Source organism: Ogataea philodendri (genome assembly GCF_020536065.1).
Source record: "Ogataea philodendri strain CBS6075 chromosome Unknown scaffold2, whole genome shotgun sequence".
In the NCBI taxonomy this organism is placed as follows: domain Eukaryota; kingdom Fungi; phylum Ascomycota; class Pichiomycetes; order Pichiales; family Pichiaceae; genus Ogataea; species Ogataea philodendri.
Window position 1 is genome coordinate 492,938 of NW_025764020.1, and position 21,692 is coordinate 514,629.

Here is a 21,692-nt window from a genome sequence, read left to right on the forward strand (position 1 = left end):
TGCTATTGAGCAAGTACACAGTTGGAATTAGCGCTTGTATACGAAAAAGTTTGAACCACACGAGATATTTGTCGACGTCAAAAATGAGCCAAGAACAAGCTGTGACTCCCGGTACGGAACCGGCTCCCCCTAAATCTGCCAAGGAATTGGAAAAGGAGAGAAAGAAGGCAGAGAAGATGGCCAAGTTCCTTGCCAAACAGGCTAAGCAACAAGAGCTAGCTAAAAACGCTGCCAAGAACCAGGAAAAGAAGAAGAAGGAGGCAAAGAAAGAGGCCGAACCAGTGCCCGAGTTTGTCGATACCACTGTTCCTGGTGAGAAGAAGGTTCTTGTCAGTTTGGAAGACAAATCCTTCTCTGCATATAGTCCAAAGGCAGTCGAATCTTCCTGGTCTGAGTGGTGGACCAAACAAGGTTATTTCGAGCCAGAATTCACGAAAGACGGAAAGATCAAGCCTGAAGGATTGTTCTGCATTCCTGCTCCTCCTCCAAACGTCACTGGAGCTCTCCATATTGGTCACGCACTCACGGTCTCTATCCAAGATGCCCTAATAAGATACAACAGAATGAAAGGCAAGACTGTTCTGTTCTTGCCGGGATTCGACCATGCTGGTATTGCTACACAATCTGTCGTTGAGAAGACTCTGTGGGCCAAGGAAAAGACGACCAGACACGATTTGGGCCGTGAAAAGTTCATCAGCAAGGTCTGGGACTGGAAAGAAGTGTACCACGCCAAGATCAAGAACCAGTTCAAGATGCTTGGTGCTTCGTACGACTGGTCCAGAGAGGCCTTCACTCTCTCTCCAGAACTGTCCAAGGCTGTCGTTGAAGCATTCGTCAGACTTCACGAAGAGGGAACCATCTACCGTGACTTGAGATTGGTCAACTGGTCCGTGCAACTGTCTACTGCTTTGTCCAACTTGGAGGTGGACAACAAGGTTGTTCCTCCTAGAACTCTTCTTTCTATCCCAGGTTACAAAGAGAAGGTTGAATTTGGTGTGCTGACCTCGTTTGCCTACCCTGTTGTGGGCTCTGACGAAAAGCTGGTTGTTGCTACCACTCGTCCTGAGACCATTTTCGGTGACACTGCTGTTGCCGTGCACCCTAAAGATCCAAGATACACACATCTCCACGGAAAGTTTGTGCAACATCCATTCTTGGACAGAAAGCTTCCAATCATTACCGACGCCGAGGCAGTCGACATGGAGTTTGGTACTGGTGCCGTGAAGATCACTCCTGGTCACGACACGAACGATTACAACACCGGTAAGAGAAACAAGCTGGAATTCATCAATATCTTCACCGATGATGGTAAGTTGAATGCCAACTGTGGTGAGTGGGAAGGTATCAAGAGATTCGATGCCAGACCTTTGGTTATCGAGAAGTTGAAGGAGAAGGGCCTTTTCGTTGGCCAAGAGGACAACGAGATGACTTTGCCTATCTGCTCCAGATCCGGTGACGTTATCGAGCCATATTTGAAACCGCAATGGTGGGTGTCTCAGAAGAAAATGGCCGATGCCGCTATTGATGCAGTCAAGAACGGAGAAATTACCATCACTCCAAAGAGCTCTGAGGCAGAGTACTTCAGATGGTTGGAGAACATCCAGGACTGGTGTATTTCCAGACAGCTCTGGTGGGGACACAGATGTCCTGTCTACTTTGTGGACATTGAAGGAGAGACCAACGACAGAAACGACGGCAAGTATTGGATTTCTGGAAGAACAGAGGAAGAGGCACAGGCTAAGGCTGAGAAGGCTTTCCCAGGACAAAAGTTCACCTTGCACCAAGACGAAGACGTTTTGGACACCTGGTTCTCCTCTGGATTGTGGCCATTCTCCACCTTGGGATGGCCAGACAAGACCAAGGACATGCAGAACTTCTACCCTGCTTCCATGTTGGAGACCGGATGGGATATTTTGTTCTTCTGGGTTTCCAGAATGATTATGCTTGGTATCAAGATGACTGGACAAGTTCCATTCAAGGAGGTTTTCTGCCACTCTTTGGTGCGTGATGCTCAAGGAAGAAAGATGAGCAAGTCGCTTGGTAACGTGATCGACCCAATCGATGTTATCAGAGGTGTTTCTTTAGAGAAGTTGCACGAACAGTTGCTCACTGGTAACTTGGATGCCAAGGAAGTTGAAAGAGCCAAGGCTGGACAAAAAGAGTCTTACCCTAACGGTATCCCAGAATGTGGTACTGATGCTCTGAGATTTGCACTTTGTGCCTACACCACTGGTGGTAGAGATATCAACCTTGATATTCTCAGAGTTGCTGGATACCGTAAGTTTGGTAACAAGATCTTCCAAGCTACCAAGTTCGTTTTGATGAGATTGGGAGACAACTACGTTCCTCCTGCCACCGGGGCTTTGACTGGTAACGAGGCATTGGTTGAGAAGTGGATCTTGCACAAATTGTCGAAGTGTGCTGAGAAGGCTAACAAGGCTATCGAGGACAGAGAGTTCTATGATGTCACCCAGGCCATCTACAACTTCTGGCTGTACGACCTTTGTGACGTTTACATTGAGAACTCCAAGTTCTTGATTCTGGAAGGAACTGACGCTCAAAAGAAATCTGCCAGAGATACTCTGTACACTGCTATTGACGGCGCTTTGAGACTCATCCATCCATTCATGCCTTTCATTTCCGAGGAAATGTGGCAGAGACTTCCAAAGAGATCCACCGAAACTAGTGAGACCATCGTCAAGGCCAAGTACCCAGAGTACGTGAAGGAGTACGACAACGTCGAGGCCTACGAAGCTTACGAGTTGGTGTTGGAAATCACTAAGAGCGCCAGATCTTTGCTTTCCCAATACAACATCACGAAAAACGCCAAGGTGTATGTGGAGGCAACCAAACCAGAGTATGCTGCCATTGCTAAGGACCAGACCGACTCTATTGTCTCGTTGATCAAGGCCGTGGACGGTATCACTGTCGTGACTGACGCCAAGGACATCCCAGACGGATGTGCCCTTGCTGCCGTTGTTCCAGGATGCACCGTTCACTTGATGGTCAAGGGAATGATCGACTTGGACAAGGAGATCGAGAAGGTGGAGAAGAAGCTCAACAAGGCCAAGGGTGCCCTGAACAACCTTGAAAAGATGATCAATGCTCCAGACTACGAAAAGAAGGTGTCCTCGGAAGTCCAGGAGAAGAACAAGGTGACTCGTTCGAACCAGGTTGCCGAGATCGAAGGATTCGAGGCCACTATTAAGAATCTCGAGAGATTGAAACTGTGAATACGTCTATCTAGAATAGTTTAAGCTTTCCATACGTAATTCTGGGTCACGTGATCCGAAATTAGGAGTCTGAGCTGGTGGTAGCCAGACTGGATATTTGATGCCGATTGGTCGAGGACCGCAAAGAGCTGGTCCTGGGTGAAATTTCCGAGCGCGTCGCAGAACACCAGGTCGTTCACCTTGTCGTTATTCAAGGTGTATGCGACGACATAGTGAGAGACCGAGTTGGCCAGAACAGCAGACGAAGGGTCTGTGGTGATGGTGCCGTTCAGATCGACACTGCAACATGTGGCAAGAAACGACGTTTTCAGCGAGACTCCGCTGTTGAGCAGCGCGAGGTAGACAGAATTGATGATTGCGACTAGCTGTCTTGCGGCGAATTCTTTAGGTTCCCCAGTTTTCAGAACCTGCACGGCTATCTGGATGGTCTGGCGGGGAAACTGATCGAGGTCTATCACTGTGGAAAGGATCTGTGACAATTTGTGCTCCAAAAGCGTCTCTTTTGTTGAAGGTGTTCCAGAAGCCGGTCTGATATTGATGTCGAGATATGCCTTAGTAGGGAGCTCGTTACGAGGTCTGCTGGACTCGATAGGCCCGGTGACCGAACTGATCACCTTTGTTGCTCCAAATTCGAACGAAGCAGACCCGTCCACCTGATCTAGCGGGTCGTTCTTGACGGTGAAGGACATTTGGATAGCGGTGTTGAGATGTCAAAAATTTTTAGAAAAATATTTCACTGATATATTATCTACATTATGTCTGTGGAATGGTTTCCACTTTCGAGTGTGATCCCGTATCTTGAGAAGTCCAAGATTAAGGAGATTGAGCTCACACAGCTTATCACTGTGCTTGCGCGCGGATCGACGATCGAGAATGCGTCCAAGGTCGATTTGAACCATCTCTGTGCTAGAGTGAATACGTTCTTGAGCTCTAACGATACAGAATCTCGGTGGATTGGAACCAAACTGGTGGTTGTTGTTTGTACACACCTGGAGATTCTGAGTTCTGAGTACACAGCGAATTATCTGGGATCCTTGATCCGTATTCTTGGATCCAAATGTTATATCAAAGATGAAGCTTCTGCTCCAGTCCCTGCAATCAAGACCCTGGAGAGCTGTTGCGACGCCTTGGAATTTATTATCGGCAACATTAGAGGTAAACAGACCCTCACAAGACAAACTTTGACCCCGAAACTACCAGCGATCATTGGATCATTGTTGGAAAACGTCACTTTAATTCCTGATAAAACCATCTCGCTTCTATACAACCTGTTGGCCAACAACTCCACCACGTTCCGTCCATTTGGGTCAAAGTTTGAGACTGCCTTGGTTTCGATCATCAATAACCAGAACTTCCAGAAATTCGATTCGGCCTTGCAACATAAAATCCTCAAGTCTCTGGCCCTAATCTCTTTTAACCTGACCAAAAACAGCCCAAGCGAGCTCTGGAGAACGAGATTCGACCATTTTGTGAAAGAGCTGAAATCCACTATCCAGATCTACACCGAGTTTATGAGTTTGGAAGAGGATGAAGACTTGTGGTTGCAATTTAACGCACTACCGTCAATCCCTGCAGACTTCCAGCCAACCTTCTCTCCGTTGCAAGTGGACTTGAACGAGAGCTCTGTTGAGGTGTTGAAGGTTGTTTCCCGGATAGAGGTGCTGGTCAACTTGTTAGTTGAGTTTCTGGCCGTACCGACTCCCCAGGTGAAGGTTCCGTTGAACTACCTTGTCATGATCGGTCAGCTGTTGGTGGCCATCAACCCGACATTCACGCCAATAAGAAGAGATATCAGAGACCCTACGCTTCGTCAGACTATTGCATACTCTGCTACTCTTCTGAACCATATCGGACTGCGGTTGCTGGACGTGCTGCCAAAATTCTTTGGTGGAGACCTGCTACCACACCTTACATCGATTCTTTCGGCTGTTGACACTTTAGTGCCTGTCCATAGAACCGACGGGAAGATCAGTCTCAACGAGGCAGGCATTGTGGACAAGTCTGAGCTGATTTTCGCCAGTTTCCAAACCAGAATTAACTACTTAGAGCTCGTGGAGGGTTTCTCCAACACGAGTGTTTTGAACAGATCGATAGAAACCGCAATCATTTTGCTGAAGCCACGTCTGCCAGACTCGCTTGCTAACGGTACAGAGCAGAAGCTGAAGAACGTTTCTATTTCCGATCTGCTTGCCGACCAGCAGCTATTTGTCACAGAGCCAGCTGATTATCAAAAACAGCTTCTTCGCCAGTTCTTCAAGGTGCTGTTGACCAAATGCCAGTTGAGTCTTCCTAAACAGACAGATATACTACGGATGGTAATTCTCGATGCTGTGAACGGCGCTGAGGTTAAGGAGCTGTTGTATGCCGCACTGTTGTTCCCTAACAAGGAAGCACATGCCAGCGTGCTACCAATGGTGAAACAGCTCTTGAGCAACGACGACGAGCTGATGAGCGTATTTTTGAACCCAAGACTTCCGCTGCTCCCCCAGAAACGGGCAATTGAGATACAGGAGCCCGAAGAGGAGCCAGAAGTCGAGGACTTGAAGAGACCGTTGGTTGAGGAAGAACGCAGTGTTAAAAAGGTGAAAATTGAGGACCCGGTTGTTGAGGCCGAAGAGGAACCAGAACAACCAGAGGAACAAGAACAGCCTGATTCTGACCACGAGGAGATGATCTTCAAGTCGGTCGGAACCATTTCTATCCCGGAGCCAACGCTAAACCAGCAGGTCGAGGAAGTCAAGCCGGAGCAGTCTCCAGAACAACCAGACGAGCCCGAGTCAGAGCTCGAGTCGGACTTCGAGATCCCCGAAATTGACGTGGATGAAGACTAGTGTTGCTGCGGTCTCGTTTGGACAGGACACTGGTCAAGCCAAAGTCAACCCATAGCCTTGATTTTGCATTGCCGTATACAGATTGAAGTCACCGCTTTGCTCGAAAAATCCACCTTAGGCATGCCTACAACGGCGGAGTCACATAAATTGTAATGTATTACTACTACAGATGTTTTCCTTCCTATTCTTACTGGGGTCAGAAGGTACAAAAGCGTCTTGCAACATAATGTTGTAACAAGATAATTTTGCGCCAAACGCCATCACCCATGCTCTCCCAGAGCCGCCCCGAAGAGCAGCCCGTTCCCGAAGGAGGGAGACCGGATGTGTTTAAAAACAGCGCCTAGTTTTCATCATTTCTTAGTAAAAACTAGGAAGGATAATTTTCACTCATGAAAAATATCAACTAAATATGAACGCTGTGGGTTACGCAGCCCGGCAGAGGTGCTAAAAAATATTTTGAAAAAATTCACCTTATTTGAAAAGATTTAAGGTTGATCATGGCTCCTGTTAAGCGCAAGAAGACGACGGATAAGGCCAAAGAGGCCGAACCTTTGACGATCGATAAGGTTAAAGACTTGGGAAATCAGGTCAGAGAGTCGCCAAAGTACTTCAACAACCTGGCATTGTTACTTACTGAGTACAAGAAGCTTCTTGTTCAGCTACAGAATAACGCAGACAGTGACGTCCAGATCTTGACACGAGTGATCTCGTTGACCTTGATCAAGGTGTTTGAACACCTCATTGTCTCGAGACAGTTGAAACTCACCTCGTTCGACGCCGAACAAAAGGAGATCGTCAGAAAATGGCTCAAGACCAAGTACGACGATTTCAAAGACACCCTTGTGGAGACCTGGAAGATATCCGTTGACAACGAGGGCGTTTACTCGTTGAAGATCGATAACTTGGACTCACTCATGAAACTGGTGAAGATCGAAAGTAAACATTTCACCAAAGACGAGCCATACTTCTCAAACCGCACATACAAACTTGTTTTGGAGAACCTGTTGGTGACAGGCGATTTGTCCGAGATGCTTTCGCATGATGCCACTCTCGACAACTTCCTGGTCCTCGAGTTCAGAGAATCGTACTTCGGCAAGTACTGGGACCTCCGCTATTTCTTCTTCAACGAGCTAAAGCCAATTCTCGAAGCCCAACAAGATACACAGATCAAACAGCTGATTTTCTCCAACACAATGACGATCCTCAAGCCGCAACCATTGTACGATCTGAAGAACCCTGAACAGACCATGTTTGTCAACAATCCGCCAAAAACCGTTACCAACATGCGCCAGTTCCGTTCCACGTTTGAAAAATGCATTCTCGACCTAATTAATCTCAAATTGTTGCCTGAACAAAACAAGGCCACTCTCTTGATTTTGCATAAACGGATCATTCCGTTTTTCAACAACCCAACCAAACTCATGGACTTCCTCACAGACTCTTACAATCTCGGATTTTCTGTCAAAGATATCAGTTTGTCCATTTTGTCATTGAATGGACTTTGGGAGCTCATGAGACAGTACAACCTGGAGTACCCTGACTTCTACACCAAGCTATATGCTATTCTGACCCCCGACCTGCTTCACTTGAGTTACCGGTCGAGGTTCTTCAGACTTCTGGATGTGTTTATGAGCTCCACGCATATCTCTGCTTCCATCATTGCATCATTCATCAAGAGACTGGGCAGACTGTGTCTCACGGCGCCTCCAGCAGGAATTGTCTGTGTGATTCCGTTTGTCTACAACCAACTGAAGAGACACCCAACATGTATGTTGCTGATCCACTGCACAGAGCGTCCTGAGGTTGACCTGTATGACGAGTCGGAGCCAGATCCTGCCAAGACCAACGCTCTTGATTCTTCCGCATGGGAGCTCGAGGCAGTGATCCACCACTACCACCCCAACGTTGGATCTCTGGCAAAGATCTTCACCCAGCCATTCAACAAGTACAGCTACAACATGGAAGATTTCCTGGATTGGAGCTACACCAAACTCCTTGACAACGAGTTGAACAAAAAATTCAAGGGAGAATTGGCCTTGGAAATGGACAATTACGAGTCCCTTTTGGGAGAAAACGGATATCTGACCGGGTATACTTATTAGGCGTGTGTATAAACATTAATTGAACCGGTCTTGTGCGCTGAGCAACCAGTCGACAGTCCATTCGTAGCACCAGAAGCTGATTGCTGTAGTGGGGGCAGATTTTATGAGTGCCGGGGTGAGTCCATGGTACGCACCACGAACGCCCTCTTTGGCTATTATTTGAAGGATGGCATGAGCGAAAGAGCCTCTGTACGTCATGTGTTTTCTTCTTCTCACCAGGTCCAAAGGATACACCAAAGTTTTTGATAGAATTCCAGCCAACAAGCCCGAAGTGGACTCGAACGGCGTGTTTGCGGTCAGATCTCTGAAGTATGAGTACGATCCAAACGAAAGACCCATACTGATTGCCACAGACGTGATGGAAAGCTGGATTCCTCGGAAGAAAGATCGCACTCCGTCTTTGTAGTACATTTCGGACGTCTCTTTGACGAAAGATCTAAATTGGCGCGTCTCGTTTGCCGCCAGCCGCGTTCGCAAAACATCGAATGGATACGAAATGGCGATCGAAACGGATCCAGAAAGCGATCCAAGCGCCAACGCATGGACCGAGCTCGGAACCTTGATATTAAGAGTCTGTTCAGTCTGAGTCAACATGTTGTTCAAACTGGAGTACGTGGCGAACTGCGTTGCTCCATAGAGCAAGTACATGATTTCTGCGGGCAGATTTCCCTTCCAGAACGCTCGAATACCCTCGTTGTGCAAAATCGTGCGGATCGTCCTGCTCACTCCTCTGTACTTGTCCTGGTTGCCATTCAATTGTTGCCGGATTTTCACGGTGTCTGCGGGCGCTATCACGAACCGCGAAACAAGTCCGGAAACAGAACCGCCAATCACAGAAATCCACGCCGGGACCTCCACTCCTTGATGGAGATGACTATTTGACATGGTGCAGATTGGAAATGATTAAAAAAAAAAGATTTCGGAGTACGAAATATTTCTATAGTACATAGATCTCTAAACGCTTTCGAGCTGCTGTTGGTGAAGAATGGCGTTTTTGGTTTCTTCGTCAACAACGCCGTCAAAGATCTCCAACGGAACGTCCTTCAGCCCGGTCTTGATGGCGGTGGTGTCGTCGATCACCAGGTCGTACTCGAGCTTGCGTGAGTTGGAAAGCTTGCGCACGGTAGCACGGGTTGGCTGTGTAATGTCAGGCACCTGACTGATGCCCGTGTACGGGTCTCTGGTGAACTTTGTCTTGAGCAGCTCGAGTCTGTCGTTCAGGAGCTCGGCATCGAATTTCCGCACACTCAATGCTTGATCGTAGATCCAGGTGGTGTGTGGATTGCTGGCCTGCACGAACGCGCGCTCGAACCCAGTGATCCCGGGAGCAAGCATGGCCACCCGTTTCTGGTCGTTGCTGTCGTTGTAATAGTCGAAGGTGATCACCGCAGGCGCTCCTCGTTGTGCACCCGACTGGATCGCTTTTTCCTCGTAGTAATCGTCGTCAACCTGTTTTCCGTTCACCACAATTTTGGAGCCAAACTCCTTGAAAATCGACCTAGCAGTGACCAGGAAAATCGTTCTTGTCTTGAACGAGTTCGGCAACACCCCATTGGCAATCAGGTCCAGTTTCTCTGCGTCTCCGAGCGTGATCTTGAACAGCCGTCTATGTTTCTGGAACAAGAAATACGAATCTCTGTATCCAACCAACCGTGCCGCTTCAGTTGCAATCATGTAGTACTTTTCTCCTCTCTGAGGAACCTTGAAGATCCGACACTTGTACTGCCGTCCCCCCAACAAATTACCCTGCTTGGTCACCTTGGCCTCTCCGTTCTTGTCCTCAGGCGTAATCACCTCGTCGTCCTTGATCTTGATAGGATTCCCGTCCTCGTCGGTGAGAATGTTGCGCATCTTATTGTTTGGATCCTCGTCCTCGAGCTTTCTCCTTTTCCCCAAACGCGGTCTACCTCTTCCTCTTGTACGCTGGGCCTCAACATAGTAAACTTCGCCGTCCTCATCGTCCTCAACCTTGAGGTCCTTGCTCAACTCAGGTTTCTCAACAGGCTTCACCTCCTTCTTCTTCTCTTCCTTCTTCTCTTCTTCCTTCTCTTCTTCCTCCTCGTAGTCCCCGTCGCTCTTGTGCTCGGTTTCCTGGAACGCCTCGTCCTCTTCGTAATCCGACTCGTTCTTAACTGCAGACATCTTGTCTCCTAACAAAACAAAATGGTTAATTTTCGTGTACTTTGATCGTGCCGGGTAAGTTGTTTTTTTCTATTAACTTTGGAAAAAACTCCCATTTTTTTTCCTTTCTTTACAATTTATTTGATTACCTAAGCGGATTTGTCCTGGTTACGGCGAGTTTGCGTGGATATCTCGTCATATTGGGACCCGATTTCGCCCTCTCGGTATTCGAGAATGGCGGATGAAGCGAACAATGATTAATGGCTTGATGGAAGTGCAAATTTGCCAGCCGTTGAGATGTACTTTTCTTCCCTATAGTTTTATCTCTCTGGACAAGTCCCAGAACAACTACCCAATTTATCGCATCAACCAGTCCCGTTGGTTACGTGCTTCATGCTTGGGAAATATTCCTCTGGAGTGTAGAACTTTAGGTGCACATTTTGTGCAAACTTGATGTCAGCGTCGCTGAAGTCCATCGGTCTTCCTGCAGCGTCACCGACGAAAAAGCTGTTTTCGCGATCGACCGACTCCTCGTCCAGCCCGTAGTCCTGTAGGAACTGGTTGAACATGCCAGGGTTTGGTTTCCTGAATTGTTCTTGCATAGTCAGTTTTATTGGGGTCTCTTCCTTTTTCGGGGCCTTTGTACTGGCATAGAACAGCACCGGCCCGGTGAAATGAGTGAATATATCCTCCATCTTGGTTTTGAGCAACTGCAGACTCTTGGAGTCCGCCGAGTTGTTGGTTGAGGCCTGGTTGGTGAATATGACAATGACGTAGTTTTCCTGTTGTAGTCTGGTGAACTCGGCCACAACGTTGCACGTGAACATCCAATCATGCACCCCGCGCGAGAACTTCATGCCCGACTGACTTTTGATGATAGTGTGGTCCATATCGAACGCGGCCACTTTCACAGGTGCGGATAATTTGAGATCGTGCTGGAAGCTCAAACAGTGTGATCCGTGGCTCTTCCACCCGGTATGGGACGGACTGCTTGCAGGGTTCTTCTCAGACTCGCTCGTGTCCAGCTGGCGGGTCTTCCCCGTCAACATAAACATAATGTCTCTATTAGTCATATATCTCGTTCGCGGTTTATTTTTTGATGCCTATATACAACTTTACTGCACTCTACAAAGCAGCTCGCACTCGAGATTTCTCCTCAAAGCCTCGATCAGCGTCATCACCTGGTCGTCTCTCGTTCTCACAAACACAATTTCGCCGGGCTTGAGCTGGTTGATGTATCTGAGCTTCTTTCCCGAAGCCAGCTGCTCCATTTCTTCCACGGTGACAAAGACTCTTCTATTTGGCTTGGAGATCAGCTGGAATTTGCTCAAAACGGGCCTGTCGTTACGGTATTTCATGCCCAGCCACAGCCGGCGCGTGGCGATGTTGTCGTAGGTGACTTCCACCGGTGTAGGGTCTGGTCCAGCAACAGAGCCTCGAGTCACAGAGTCAATAAATCCCTGTTGGTACAGTCCCAGAGCCACCTTCAAGTGGAGCTTGGTGTACGGGATCTTGGCCAGCGGCAATCTGGCCATCGAGCAGTTTTGCAAGTGAGCGCCAACGTTGGCAAGATGCACTAGCGACATGGATGGTGAAGAAAATTAGTGCCGGGTTGAAAAAAAAATGGAAATTGGTTGGTGCTAGGCGTAGATGATTTATTTCTGGATTTATTTCAAACACCATGTTTTCTCTCAGAGGCCTTAGAGTTGCGGCCCGCGCCGCGCGCGTCCGGCCACAGGTTCCCGTGCAGCGGTTCCAGCGGTTCCAGCCGTTGCAACGGCGCACGTACGCAATCAAGGAGAACAACGAGCCGCCTAAACTGGCTTGGTTCTTGCTCGTGAGTGTGTTTGGTACGCTCATGTTTGTGTACGCTGCCAACAAGGTGAACGAGCAGGACGCCAACCGGTCGCTTGCCAAACGGAAGAAGACGTTCACCGAGGAGGAGTGGGAAGAACAGTTGTCGCAGATCAAGCGGAAACAGCTGGTTTTCGACGACTCTACCAAGTTCTATCTTGTGCCGTTTGGAGCTCACAAGGAGGCCAAAGTCGAGGAGCTGAAATCGGCTTTGGGCCCAAACACCGCGGTGATCGACCTGAACGAGCTCATCAAGCAGCAGATGGACAGTCCCGAGTCGACTTATGGAGCTCTTTTGGGGAAAACTCTGGACGGCTTCGATACCAATAAATCGGCCTGTTTCTACACTTTCACGTACAGATTGGCTCCTGGACTGTTCACCAAGCTGGTGAAGACCACGTCGCAGAAATTAAAGGCCCAGAACCCGGAATTGACCAACTTCGTGCTGCTAAACTACCCAAATACAATCCCCGAGGCCATCAAGTTCGAGCAGGACGTTGCTGTGGCGCAAAAACTGGTCCTGCTAGACAACCAGGAAACCGACTCAAATATAGTGGATTACTTCCGGACCGTGAACAAGGTGGCGGATCTGGACCAGTTAAAGAAATAGTGTACATAGATGTAAATATGATTAGCCGAAATGGCGTTGGACCAGATGACAGTAGTCCAAGTGCTGGGTCTGGGCATTGGAGAAAGCATAAACGTTCTTCTTCAGACGGAGCAGGTCCCGCTTGGACGTGGCCTGGTCTCTGTTGATGGCCCAGTAGGTGACCAGACCGACGTTCATGGCACGTGCAAACTCCAGCACCGCGTTCCAATCGTCCAGGGTGAACACCGTGTGGTCGTCGTTGTATCCGATCATTGGACACAATCCGGTGAGTTTCCAGGCCTCGGGCTCTGAAATGCGCAGGATCGAGCACAGCTGGCGGTTCATCTCGGTCAGAATGCGGATGTTCTCGCGGCCCCATGTGGACTGCGGAGGCAGCTTTGTGTAGTAATCCATGATCATGCCGTTGATGAACTTAAGAGACACTCTATGGCGTTTCATGGTTTGAATAGCCAAAACAGCGTCTTCGTTGAGCGCTCCCTCGAATTCCACGGGAAGCGTCAAGGAAACATGGAAATCGCGCCCAAAACAGGTCTGAACATCATGGACGATCTTGGCCAGCTTCTCCACCTTGGCGTGCTTTTTGAGAACTTCCCCCTCAATGTCCAGATCAAGACCTTTGAATCCGGCCTTGGAGACCAGTCCGATCAGTCGCTCAGCTTCGCGCTCGACAGAATGATGATCAGACGGATACTCCCCCGTGGCTCCACCGATAGATAAAATAACGTTCCCCGGAAACTGGCGAACATCCTCGATCCAGTCCTCGATCTCGTCAAACCTGTTGTTTGTCAAGAACGCCAGCGTCACCCACGAAAGTCCAGCGCGCGAAACGTCTGCCAGATTCGAAACATGGAACTCCTTCGCCTCGTCTTTGCTCCAGGCGTACAGATACGGCGCAAATATAGTCATAAAGAAAAGCGCTCCAACACAGCCGAGAACAATTTTCCAGCTACTTGAAATTGGCAAACCCCATCATTTTCTTCATCTCGTCCTGCCCTGTGTCGTCAGCGTCAGCAGGATCAGCGGAATTTGCCTTGCGCTTGCGTTTTTTCGCCCGTTTCTTCTCCTGCTCCAGTTCGTGCTTGTGCCGCAGTTTTTCCACTCCTGCAGCGAAATCTTCCTCCTGCTCCGCCTCCCGGGGTTGGTCCAGCTTGCTCTTGAGCTGTGCGAGACGCTGCTTCACCTGATCGAGCGTCACGTCGCGCTGAAGCTCCGACTCATGTGAAAACCCCGAGTTCACCAGATGTTCCTTGGAGTTGAGGTGCTCGACAAACTTCAGGTCGTCCTTGAACCGTCGATTGCACACGTCGCAAAAGAAACTGGCCTCCTTGGCGTTCATCGACCCAACAAAGGTGACCCTGTTGAACTTGTCAACCTTGTCGAGCTGCTCGCGGCGGGCCTCGAAAAACCCACGAACCGTGGCCTTCTCCACCACGGGCTGCTCCTTGCGACGCTCCTGAGAAACACGGGCCCGCTCAGCATACTCGGCCTCGTCCCAGGTGCGTCGGCCATAGGACATGTTTGTACAAAGATATAATATCGGATTATCGTTTTTTTCCTATTACATAATCACAGAAAGCTTAGGCCTCCTCGACAATGTGACCTCTCTCGGAAACGTAGATACCATCCAAGAACTTTCTGATATCCTTGTTTCTGACTCTACAGATCTGTTGGATGTCAGCACAGGTCTGGGAAACGTTCTCCAAAGAGTTACCCTCAACAACCAACTCATCCTTTTGGGTGGTGGAGATGGCAGCCTTGCATCCCTCCCAGACCTTGATCTTTCTGAGTCTCTTCTCTCCCAAGAAGTTTCTAATCTCGACGTACTCCTGGCCCTCCTCGTTAACGATGTTAACGTTGATAGGGAAGTGCGCGTAAACGAATCTCATCTTGTACTTGAAACCAACGGTGACACCCTTGACCAAGTTGGAAATCAAAGACTTGACGGTTCTCAGAGTAGCAACGTGCTTTCTGTCACCATTGTGGACAGTGATCTTGATTTGTTTGTCGGACACCTTGGTGAAGGTAACGTCGATGTGTCTCAAGTTCTTGCTCAGTTGGCCTCTTGGTCCAGTGACGGTGATCAATCTGGACTTGATTTGAAGAGAAACGCCTTCTGGAATGTCCAGAGTCTCGGTGGATTGGATGTACTTCATGCTTTAAAGACGGTAAGTTGTAGCTCGTGGTGAAAAATTTTGAACCTACCGTGCAAGGGTGTGGCACCCGTCCGAGGAAAAAAAATTTCACAGTCACATCCAACCTGCCTAATCTAGCACTTTTACAGATATAGCGTAGCTGGGTGTTGATTAGTCGTTCTTCTTATCTAGGTCGGTGGGCACGTTTTCGGGCTGGTTCTCAAACACCGTCGGAGACGAGTCGAACCGCAGGCTCTTGCGTTTCTTTGTCGTGCCCGAGAGATCGGTCAGGGTTTCTGTGCTGGTGGTTAAGTTGCCGTTTGCGCTGATGTTTTGCACGTCTGCCACCGTAGACGCCTTTGGCACGGAAACGCCCACGCTGCTCGAGGCAGACGGTGGAACCGTGGTCGAGGCCTCGTGCGAGCTGTCGTCTCCCGGCGAAACCAGCTCTGCCGTGCGGATCCATCTTCTGCGCCGCGTGTACTTGCTGAACGAGTCCTCTGTAGACGGATTCTTCCATGTGTTGTCGTAATAAATGAACCCGTCGCCCGGTTTCGGGTCCGCAGTGGTCTTGAACTTGGACGACGGCAGCTGCAATGCGCCGTCGTTGGTCAGGTCCAGTCGCCATGTTTTGTCGACCCATCTCCAGTACATTCCTGTGTCGTCGTTGAGCTGCGGAAGCTCAAAGTCCTCGGGAGAGTCGGCCTCGTTCAGGAACTCGTCTGTCCAGGGAGTTCTCTCGTAACTGAGCAGGTTGGGAGTCCATCCAACACCGAGCCAGCGTCTCTGGTTCTCGTACAAAACGTAGGTGAACCGCACAGGACCGTTGTTTTTCGACCCGGCCAGCGTGGTGACCTCCTTGAGCTTCTTGTTTGTCTTGTTCATTGCAATTTTGAATAGTGAGTTCTTGTTGGCGTGCTGGGACTCGAAGTCGAGACCCGTCACGTAGAAACACAGCAGTCTGACCGTGGAGGAACGCCAAAGCAGTTTTCTGGTGACCCGGGACCAACTGGAGTGGTAGGTAAGGAAAAAGAGCGTCAGAATCAGCAGCAAGGTTCTAGGAGGCAGAATCAGATAACTGATGAAGATGTATGCTGGCGAAAGGAAAATTGTAGTGAATAGCAGTCTTCTCAGATCGGTAGAGGTGAGATTGAGAGAGCTGATCGGGAACAGCAAGATGTCTGCTCTGACGCTCACAGTGGTGAGACAATGGATCACATCGTCCAAAGATGGGTTTTTTTTGATCTCGCGGTCGACATACGAATGGAACACAGAATAAAGAGAGATCAGGGCAACAATTGACAGGTGACCGAAATAAATGATGATGTTTTCAAAATATAAGATCAACAACGAAATGGACGTTGTCACCAGCAACGACAGGTACGCACTGTCGTCTGTCCATGTTATAATGCCCAAAAGCTTGTTGGCGGTGATTAAATATGGATACGACTTGACCAAACTTTTGCTCACTGTTGGGGGCGTTGAAGACAATAAGGGCGACGATTGGGGCGTATTTGAAGGAGGCGCATCGTCGAGCTGGCCTGATCGAGACGAGAAATTGGCTCGAAGATCGTCTGTTTCCTTGACCTTGAGTCCGCCAGACGCGTTGATGGGGTTGAGTCCTGTTGTTGGTTGGGCCTCGGAAATGTTGGAGCTGATCGACGTGGGCGTCAAGCTCGGTTTTAACCCAGAAGAGACGTCAGGATTGGACGACATGTTGTTCCGGTTCGTGTTTGCAGAACTTCAAACAGTCAAATAGATCAACTTTTTATTTAATTAAACTCTTCCAAGTAGCAACTAATGGTAATTAATCCCTTTTAATTAAATTATTTGATGGAATAATCTGGGTTTATTATTTTTTTAATATACACTGGTTGGAAATTTATGGTGATATCAGGCAATGTCTTCCATCTCGATATCGTCATCATCGTCATCGTCATCATCCTGGTCGTTCTTGTCGTCCAATTCCAAATCTCCAAATCCTTGCTTCTCTTTTCTTTCAACCTCTCTGCTCTTCTTATACTCGTCCTTCAGCCGGTACTTCAAGGCGTAGGTTCCCTTGCGTTCCATAACGGCAATGTTCTCCAAACAATCCTTCAAATATGCCTCTGGCTGGTTCGTCTTTTCTCTTATTCCCTTCAGTGTCCAGTACTCGTACTCGTTGAACAGATTGAACAGCACCTTCATCAACTGGTCTCTGTTCATACGCGAAGCACGGCCCTCCAGCCGTTGTTGCTCTTTCTTGGCAGCCAGCTCCCGCGAAAGTTGGATCGTCGACCCGATCTGCAGGTTTGGCCCTGTTCTGCCTTGTAGAACTCCTGCGTTTGCATCTTTCATGTACGTGATGGTCTTTCTCTTCACCATCTGGGCCAGTCTCCGCTTCTGTTCCATCAACTTCAACCGGTTGTTTGTCGACAACTTGGTTGGTATCACCTGACACTCGTGAACAACCTTACCCACCAGAGCAGTCTTTTTAGGAATCGTTTTCGCAAACGGCAGAAACTTCTTGGCCTCGTCGGTCTCGTCATCATCATACGCCCGCGACCCTGGAATGTACGACGTCCGTGTAGGCGCTTTGGCCGTCGACCACTGAGCAGGCTCCTCAACATCTTCTCCGTCCAACGGGTTCAGCGTTGGTTGATCTGGCATCTGGGCCAATTCTGTTCTGGTCTCTGCCTGGCTCTTAAACTGGGTCAATTCGGCCTCGCTGAAGGCGTACTCGTTTTCCACCACATGCTTGATCATCTTGAGCTCGTATTCTTTGTCTATTTTCTTGTGTTCCGGGAGATGGTCGTTGAGTTCAAGCATAATTTTGGCTGGAGAAACGCCCTGTTGGATTTTGATGTTGCCCAGCTGGCGACCAGCAAGCGTTTTGTCGTTTTTCCAGATATCTGCGAGTCCTGGCGGCAGCTTGACCAGCCAAACCTGACTGTTTGCCTTAGACATGTCGAGATTCAACGACTCGCCGTTGGCCTCGAGCTGGGCCTCGTTGACCTCCGCGATTCCGTCAGGAACAGGCAGCTCATCCTCGTCGTAGGTCACGTCGTAAGCGGGCCGCTCTGCATCGCCAGAAGGCTCTGCCGGCTTGGCAGAAGGAAGCGAGCTCATAATCAAACAATATTTTTTAAATTTTTTTGCCTATATTTCCTTTTGCACGCCTTCAGCATTGACAGAGCTCAGATGGAGTTTAGCAAAGTGCTCTCGAGCGAGATTAAGCGCCAGAAACAAACGCTGGAAGAGCCCACCAAACAGGACTCGTCCCAAGACGAAAAACAGGCGCTGCGGGATCCCAAATCGGACTCGGAGTTTTCGTCAGATGTGCCATCGCAATCTGAAAAAGTGTCTACTAAAGAAAAGGCACCTGCACCAGACGCACCGGAAATCAAGCCCCAAAGAAGATCCAATCATGCCACACTGGAACAGATTCCCGTTACGGCGTTTTCGATCAGGAAAATCAGCATCAGAGACGATCCCAAACTAATTGCTCAACAATGTCGTGATTACATCAAATATTTACTTGGGAAATGGGAAGCAGCCAATTTGCAACACTCAACCGTCGATCTTGTAGAGACTAAAAAATGGCTGTTTCCGTTATTGGTGAAATTGCGAAAACAAAGCCTTCCGTTGGAGCAACTGACGAGCTTGGCAACCATAATGTACGAGCTACAACAGCATAACTATAACCACGCAAATGAGGCATATCTCAAATTAAGTATAGGCAATGTTGCATGGCCCATCGGGCTTACAAATATTGGGATACGAGTGAGGACAGGACATTTGAAGGTGAAGGAAAACACAGGTACCAGTAACATCATGAAGGATGAACAAACTAGGCAATGGATTTTGGCCATAAAGAGGATAATAACCTTCTGTGAAACAGCAGGAACTACTTTGGGCATTTAATAGAACGGAAACTTTGCAGATGCTGCCCAGTTTTCTGAAGGCCCTGTATTTAAATTGAGCAGGATCTAATGGTCTTTGCAGCATCTCACAATAGATCGATATCGTTTTTAGATCCACAATCCCATCTTTCACCGCTTGATAATAGGGCTCTTTGTTGGCTGCATACCGGTTCTCCTGTAGTGGTGAAACCACTGCCCTGAAGATTTTCCGTTTTTTAAACGGTAATGGTTGTGAATTTTACCCAATGTGGAAACTACCAAATTCTAGACCGGAAAAATTGGCAGCTTACCTAAGCGCAAATCTCATTCTAAATCAAGAGCAAACTTTAGAGTTTATTATTATTTATCTTTCATTATAACAAGGGTTATATTTAGAAAACAACTGGGTTCTAAGCCGCGTGCCTGGAACTTGTGCAGTTTTCGCTATGAAATGAAATAACGTTTTTCATGGAAGAATACAAGTTTCAAGACCGGTTATTCCTTTGTGGAATTGTAGCATACCGGAATTTACCCAAAGGTACCTTACCGTAACCATCATGTTATCGTACTAAACACATAAACGCGTGGCCTTTTTTTCATCGGGCATGTCTAGAATATTGGGTTGTATTCCGGCAGATCCTTTAGTGGCGTAGCTTACCTAAAAAAGGGAAGGATGATCGCGGATATCCCCTTACTTAGGAATATCCGGTCGCGAACCCATGCACCTCTCAATTTCCGGCCTCTCAACTTTTTGTGTTTCCGGTCGAGCCACGCCCGCCGCCATCATGTGCTCGAAAATATAAATACAAGCATTTTCCTCTTTGTCCATTTCATCTATCCGTGTCAAAGATCACCAAACAATCAAACAAATACCCACAATATGACTACACTCACTAGTTCTCATCAACGTCAAGAAGTCTCCAACGATGTTCCGCTCGGATCATTGCCTCCAAGAAAACGGGCCAAGACCGAGGAGGAGAAGGAGCAACGTCGAGTTGAGAGAATTTTAAGAAACAGAAGAGCTGCTCACGCGTCCAGGGAAAAGAAGAGACGCCATGTTGAGTATCTCGAAAATTACGTGAAGGATTTGGAGTCGTGTCTTGCGATCCACGAGGAAAATCAGGACAAGACGGCCCAGATCATTTCGGGTCTGACTTCTCTTTTATCGGAAAACAGTATTGACTTCTCGTCTGTGGATACTTCGCTTGAGCCTTGTGGCAAAGTGGAAAGACCGGACGGGTTGGAGTTGACGGGATTGATTCCAACAAAGAAGCAAAAGACATCATACGCGAAAACTTCCAAGAAACTGAAATCGGCGATCCCATCGCCAAGTTTCGACGAGGATCTGTTGTCTTCGGAGGAAGACGACAACAACGACATTGAAATGAGTGTCGAGGATAACGAGGACACCCTACAAGTCCCAGAAACGGAACCGGTTTCGGAACCGGCTTCTTTTACCACTACCAACAGCCAAAAAAGAAAGGCGCAAGATGCATACATCTCGCCGCCCGGCTCAACTTCCCCATCCAAGTTGAAGCTCGAAGAAGATGAAGGGATCGCAAAACAGGAGTACAGCAACCTGTTCGACGACACCGAGGACATTTTTTCCGGAGACAAGTCGTCGAGCCTGGAGCTGTACAAACAGGATCTCAAGGCTACATCGTACATCAAACAAGAGGAAGATGAGATGTTGCCGTTCATCAAGCGGGAGGACGACCTCAAGTTCCCCGAATCGGGCTTCAGCTCCGACGATTGCCATCTTATACAAGTGGAAGACCTCTGTTCTTTTAATAGCGTGCATCATCCAGCAGTGATGATCTCCAATATCAGTTAAAAGACCAAACCATGCAGCGAAACGTTGAATCTAATCATTATGCACCGCAAACTTGTTTTTTAGGGTATTTGTTTGTTGGTTTGCTATGCTAATGATTTTTAGTGCGAGTTATTAAGTTATCTTGCACAATCGCTCCAGGTTTGCTTTTTTGGTCAGCAGCACCATTAACAGCAGAGGGAATCAACAGCCACTTTGAATTCGATGCGTACTTGTCGTGAACTTGTTTGTCGAAATGTATTATAGGGAAAGAAAAGGGAAGCTGGGTTGCTAGTGTTTTTTTTTGGTTTTGGCATGAGTTTCCAAGAATCGGGCATCACACAAAACGCAGGACGTGTTGGGTATCCAGATACAAGCTATCAACAGACGCGATTCAATGTGGCGCGCTTCTTTCTCCAAAGAAAGAGCTGCGACTGGTTTCTGCGCTACCTTTGGCTCTGGCGGTCCAAACTTCCGTGTTTTAGGTGTTTCTGCTCCAATGTCTTGGCCAATTCACAGCCATGTTTTCATAGGAGGTTTGAGTTATACTCGATAGCATTGTTTAAGTCTGTTTTTGCAAATTCCATAGGTGTCTTACAATACAGTTTTTTCGTTAACACTTTGAAAGTTGAGTTATATTTTACCGAGTTATTAGTAGTTCGATTTATTTATACGACAGCTTTACATAACGCCCTTAGATCTCGGTCACCTTCAAAGTTGGTGGAAGAGACTGGATGAGCTTCTTGGCCTTGGTAGCGTCGTTCACAATCAAGGTGTAAAGGTGCTTGGATCCTCTGACCTTGAACTTGGTCTGCTTGAATTTCTTGCCGTTGAGGTTCAATTTAGAGTTGGTCTTGATGGTGGCCACCTTGACGTCGGCTCTTCTGGCCAATTCGACGAACTGCTTGATGTCTGTGATTTCTCTCTGTAAAAGTTAGTCTTTTCGGGTTTGCGACGAGCTGAACGGCGCCAAAGTAGAAAGTCCGTAGCGAGCAGCGTCTGGACAGTCGTTCTGGCGCTTATTCGCCGTCAGCGTGGATACATACAGCCATGGTTGATGTGAATATATGAAGATGGATATTTTTCAGAGTTTTTTTATTTTTCAAGGTTGAGGGTCT

General features: G+C 48.2%; 20 protein-coding genes across 20 annotated transcripts; 8 read left to right on the plus strand and 12 right to left on the minus strand.

Annotated features, from left to right (window-relative positions):
* Positions 1-83: 83 nt before the first annotated feature.
* Positions 84-3,233, plus strand: OGAPHI_003983 (uncharacterized protein; the record flags this gene model as incomplete). The annotated part of the gene is made up of 1 exon (XM_046205012.1): positions 84-3,233. One exon carries the CDS (start codon positions 84-86, stop codon positions 3,231-3,233), a length of 3,150 nt encoding a protein of 1,049 aa, XP_046060999.1.
* Positions 546-3,922, minus strand: OGAPHI_003984 (uncharacterized protein; the record flags this gene model as incomplete). The annotated part of the gene is made up of 3 exons (XM_046205013.1): positions 546-2,079; positions 2,155-3,077; positions 3,269-3,922. 3 exons carry the CDS (start codon positions 3,920-3,922, stop codon positions 546-548), a joined length of 3,111 nt encoding a protein of 1,036 aa, XP_046061000.1.
* A 66-nt stretch (positions 3,923-3,988) lies between these two features.
* OGAPHI_003985 (uncharacterized protein) lies at positions 3,989-6,064 on the plus strand (the record flags this gene model as incomplete). The annotated part of the gene is made up of 1 exon (XM_046205014.1): positions 3,989-6,064. One exon carries the CDS (start codon positions 3,989-3,991, stop codon positions 6,062-6,064), a length of 2,076 nt encoding a protein of 691 aa, XP_046061001.1.
* Positions 4,294-6,289, minus strand: OGAPHI_003986 (uncharacterized protein; the record flags this gene model as incomplete). The annotated part of the gene is made up of 4 exons (XM_046205015.1): positions 4,294-4,675; positions 4,736-4,931; positions 5,541-6,027; positions 6,272-6,289. 4 exons carry the CDS (start codon positions 6,287-6,289, stop codon positions 4,294-4,296), a joined length of 1,083 nt encoding a protein of 360 aa, XP_046061002.1.
* A 272-nt stretch (positions 6,290-6,561) lies between these two features.
* Positions 6,562-8,166, plus strand: OGAPHI_003987 (uncharacterized protein; the record flags this gene model as incomplete). The annotated part of the gene is made up of 1 exon (XM_046205016.1): positions 6,562-8,166. One exon carries the CDS (start codon positions 6,562-6,564, stop codon positions 8,164-8,166), a length of 1,605 nt encoding a protein of 534 aa, XP_046061003.1.
* A 15-nt stretch (positions 8,167-8,181) lies between these two features.
* Positions 8,182-9,051, minus strand: OGAPHI_003988 (uncharacterized protein; the record flags this gene model as incomplete). The annotated part of the gene is made up of 1 exon (XM_046205018.1): positions 8,182-9,051. One exon carries the CDS (start codon positions 9,049-9,051, stop codon positions 8,182-8,184), a length of 870 nt encoding a protein of 289 aa, XP_046061004.1.
* A 69-nt stretch (positions 9,052-9,120) lies between these two features.
* Positions 9,121-10,308, minus strand: OGAPHI_003989 (uncharacterized protein; the record flags this gene model as incomplete). The annotated part of the gene is made up of 1 exon (XM_046205019.1): positions 9,121-10,308. The coding sequence occupies one exon, from the start codon at positions 10,306-10,308 to the stop codon at positions 9,121-9,123; it is 1,188 nt and encodes a 395-aa protein (XP_046061005.1).
* A 344-nt stretch (positions 10,309-10,652) lies between these two features.
* OGAPHI_003990 (uncharacterized protein) lies at positions 10,653-11,360 on the minus strand (the record flags this gene model as incomplete). Its single annotated transcript, XM_046205020.1, has 1 exon — positions 10,653-11,360. One exon carries the CDS (start codon positions 11,358-11,360, stop codon positions 10,653-10,655), a length of 708 nt encoding a protein of 235 aa, XP_046061006.1.
* A 42-nt stretch (positions 11,361-11,402) lies between these two features.
* Positions 11,403-11,873, minus strand: OGAPHI_003991 (uncharacterized protein; the record flags this gene model as incomplete). Its single annotated transcript, XM_046205021.1, has 1 exon — positions 11,403-11,873. The coding sequence occupies one exon, from the start codon at positions 11,871-11,873 to the stop codon at positions 11,403-11,405; it is 471 nt and encodes a 156-aa protein (XP_046061007.1).
* A 272-nt stretch (positions 11,874-12,145) lies between these two features.
* OGAPHI_003992 (uncharacterized protein) lies at positions 12,146-12,751 on the plus strand (the record flags this gene model as incomplete). The annotated part of the gene is made up of 1 exon (XM_046205022.1): positions 12,146-12,751. One exon carries the CDS (start codon positions 12,146-12,148, stop codon positions 12,749-12,751), a length of 606 nt encoding a protein of 201 aa, XP_046061008.1.
* Positions 12,752-12,772: 21 nt separating this feature from the next.
* Positions 12,773-14,267, minus strand: OGAPHI_003993 (uncharacterized protein; the record flags this gene model as incomplete). The annotated part of the gene is made up of 2 exons (XM_046205023.1): positions 12,773-13,622; positions 13,702-14,267. 2 exons carry the CDS (start codon positions 14,265-14,267, stop codon positions 12,773-12,775), a joined length of 1,416 nt encoding a protein of 471 aa, XP_046061009.1.
* On the plus strand, positions 14,266-14,937 carry OGAPHI_003994 (uncharacterized protein; the record flags this gene model as incomplete). The annotated part of the gene is made up of 1 exon (XM_046205024.1): positions 14,266-14,937. The coding sequence occupies one exon, from the start codon at positions 14,266-14,268 to the stop codon at positions 14,935-14,937; it is 672 nt and encodes a 223-aa protein (XP_046061010.1).
* On the minus strand, positions 14,329-14,904 carry OGAPHI_003995 (uncharacterized protein; the record flags this gene model as incomplete). Its single annotated transcript, XM_046205025.1, has 1 exon — positions 14,329-14,904. The coding sequence occupies one exon, from the start codon at positions 14,902-14,904 to the stop codon at positions 14,329-14,331; it is 576 nt and encodes a 191-aa protein (XP_046061011.1).
* Positions 14,938-15,054: 117 nt separating the features above from the next.
* Positions 15,055-16,599, minus strand: OGAPHI_003996 (uncharacterized protein; the record flags this gene model as incomplete). Its single annotated transcript, XM_046205026.1, has 1 exon — positions 15,055-16,599. One exon carries the CDS (start codon positions 16,597-16,599, stop codon positions 15,055-15,057), a length of 1,545 nt encoding a protein of 514 aa, XP_046061012.1.
* Positions 16,238-16,642, plus strand: OGAPHI_003997 (uncharacterized protein; the record flags this gene model as incomplete). The annotated part of the gene is made up of 1 exon (XM_046205027.1): positions 16,238-16,642. The coding sequence occupies one exon, from the start codon at positions 16,238-16,240 to the stop codon at positions 16,640-16,642; it is 405 nt and encodes a 134-aa protein (XP_046061013.1).
* Positions 16,643-16,776: 134 nt separating this feature from the next.
* Positions 16,777-17,991, minus strand: OGAPHI_003998 (uncharacterized protein; the record flags this gene model as incomplete). Its single annotated transcript, XM_046205030.1, has 1 exon — positions 16,777-17,991. One exon carries the CDS (start codon positions 17,989-17,991, stop codon positions 16,777-16,779), a length of 1,215 nt encoding a protein of 404 aa, XP_046061014.1.
* Positions 17,992-18,063: 72 nt separating this feature from the next.
* On the plus strand, positions 18,064-18,786 carry OGAPHI_003999 (uncharacterized protein; the record flags this gene model as incomplete). Its single annotated transcript, XM_046205031.1, has 1 exon — positions 18,064-18,786. The coding sequence occupies one exon, from the start codon at positions 18,064-18,066 to the stop codon at positions 18,784-18,786; it is 723 nt and encodes a 240-aa protein (XP_046061015.1).
* An 858-nt stretch (positions 18,787-19,644) lies between these two features.
* On the plus strand, positions 19,645-20,598 carry OGAPHI_004000 (uncharacterized protein; the record flags this gene model as incomplete). The annotated part of the gene is made up of 1 exon (XM_046205032.1): positions 19,645-20,598. One exon carries the CDS (start codon positions 19,645-19,647, stop codon positions 20,596-20,598), a length of 954 nt encoding a protein of 317 aa, XP_046061016.1.
* On the minus strand, positions 19,884-20,465 carry OGAPHI_004001 (uncharacterized protein; the record flags this gene model as incomplete). Its single annotated transcript, XM_046205033.1, has 1 exon — positions 19,884-20,465. The coding sequence occupies one exon, from the start codon at positions 20,463-20,465 to the stop codon at positions 19,884-19,886; it is 582 nt and encodes a 193-aa protein (XP_046061017.1).
* Positions 20,599-21,268: 670 nt separating the features above from the next.
* Positions 21,269-21,626, minus strand: OGAPHI_004002 (uncharacterized protein; the record flags this gene model as incomplete). The annotated part of the gene is made up of 2 exons (XM_046205034.1): positions 21,269-21,486; positions 21,617-21,626. The coding sequence occupies 2 exons, from the start codon at positions 21,624-21,626 to the stop codon at positions 21,269-21,271; spliced, it is 228 nt and encodes a 75-aa protein (XP_046061018.1).
* Positions 21,627-21,692: the final 66 nt, after the last annotated feature.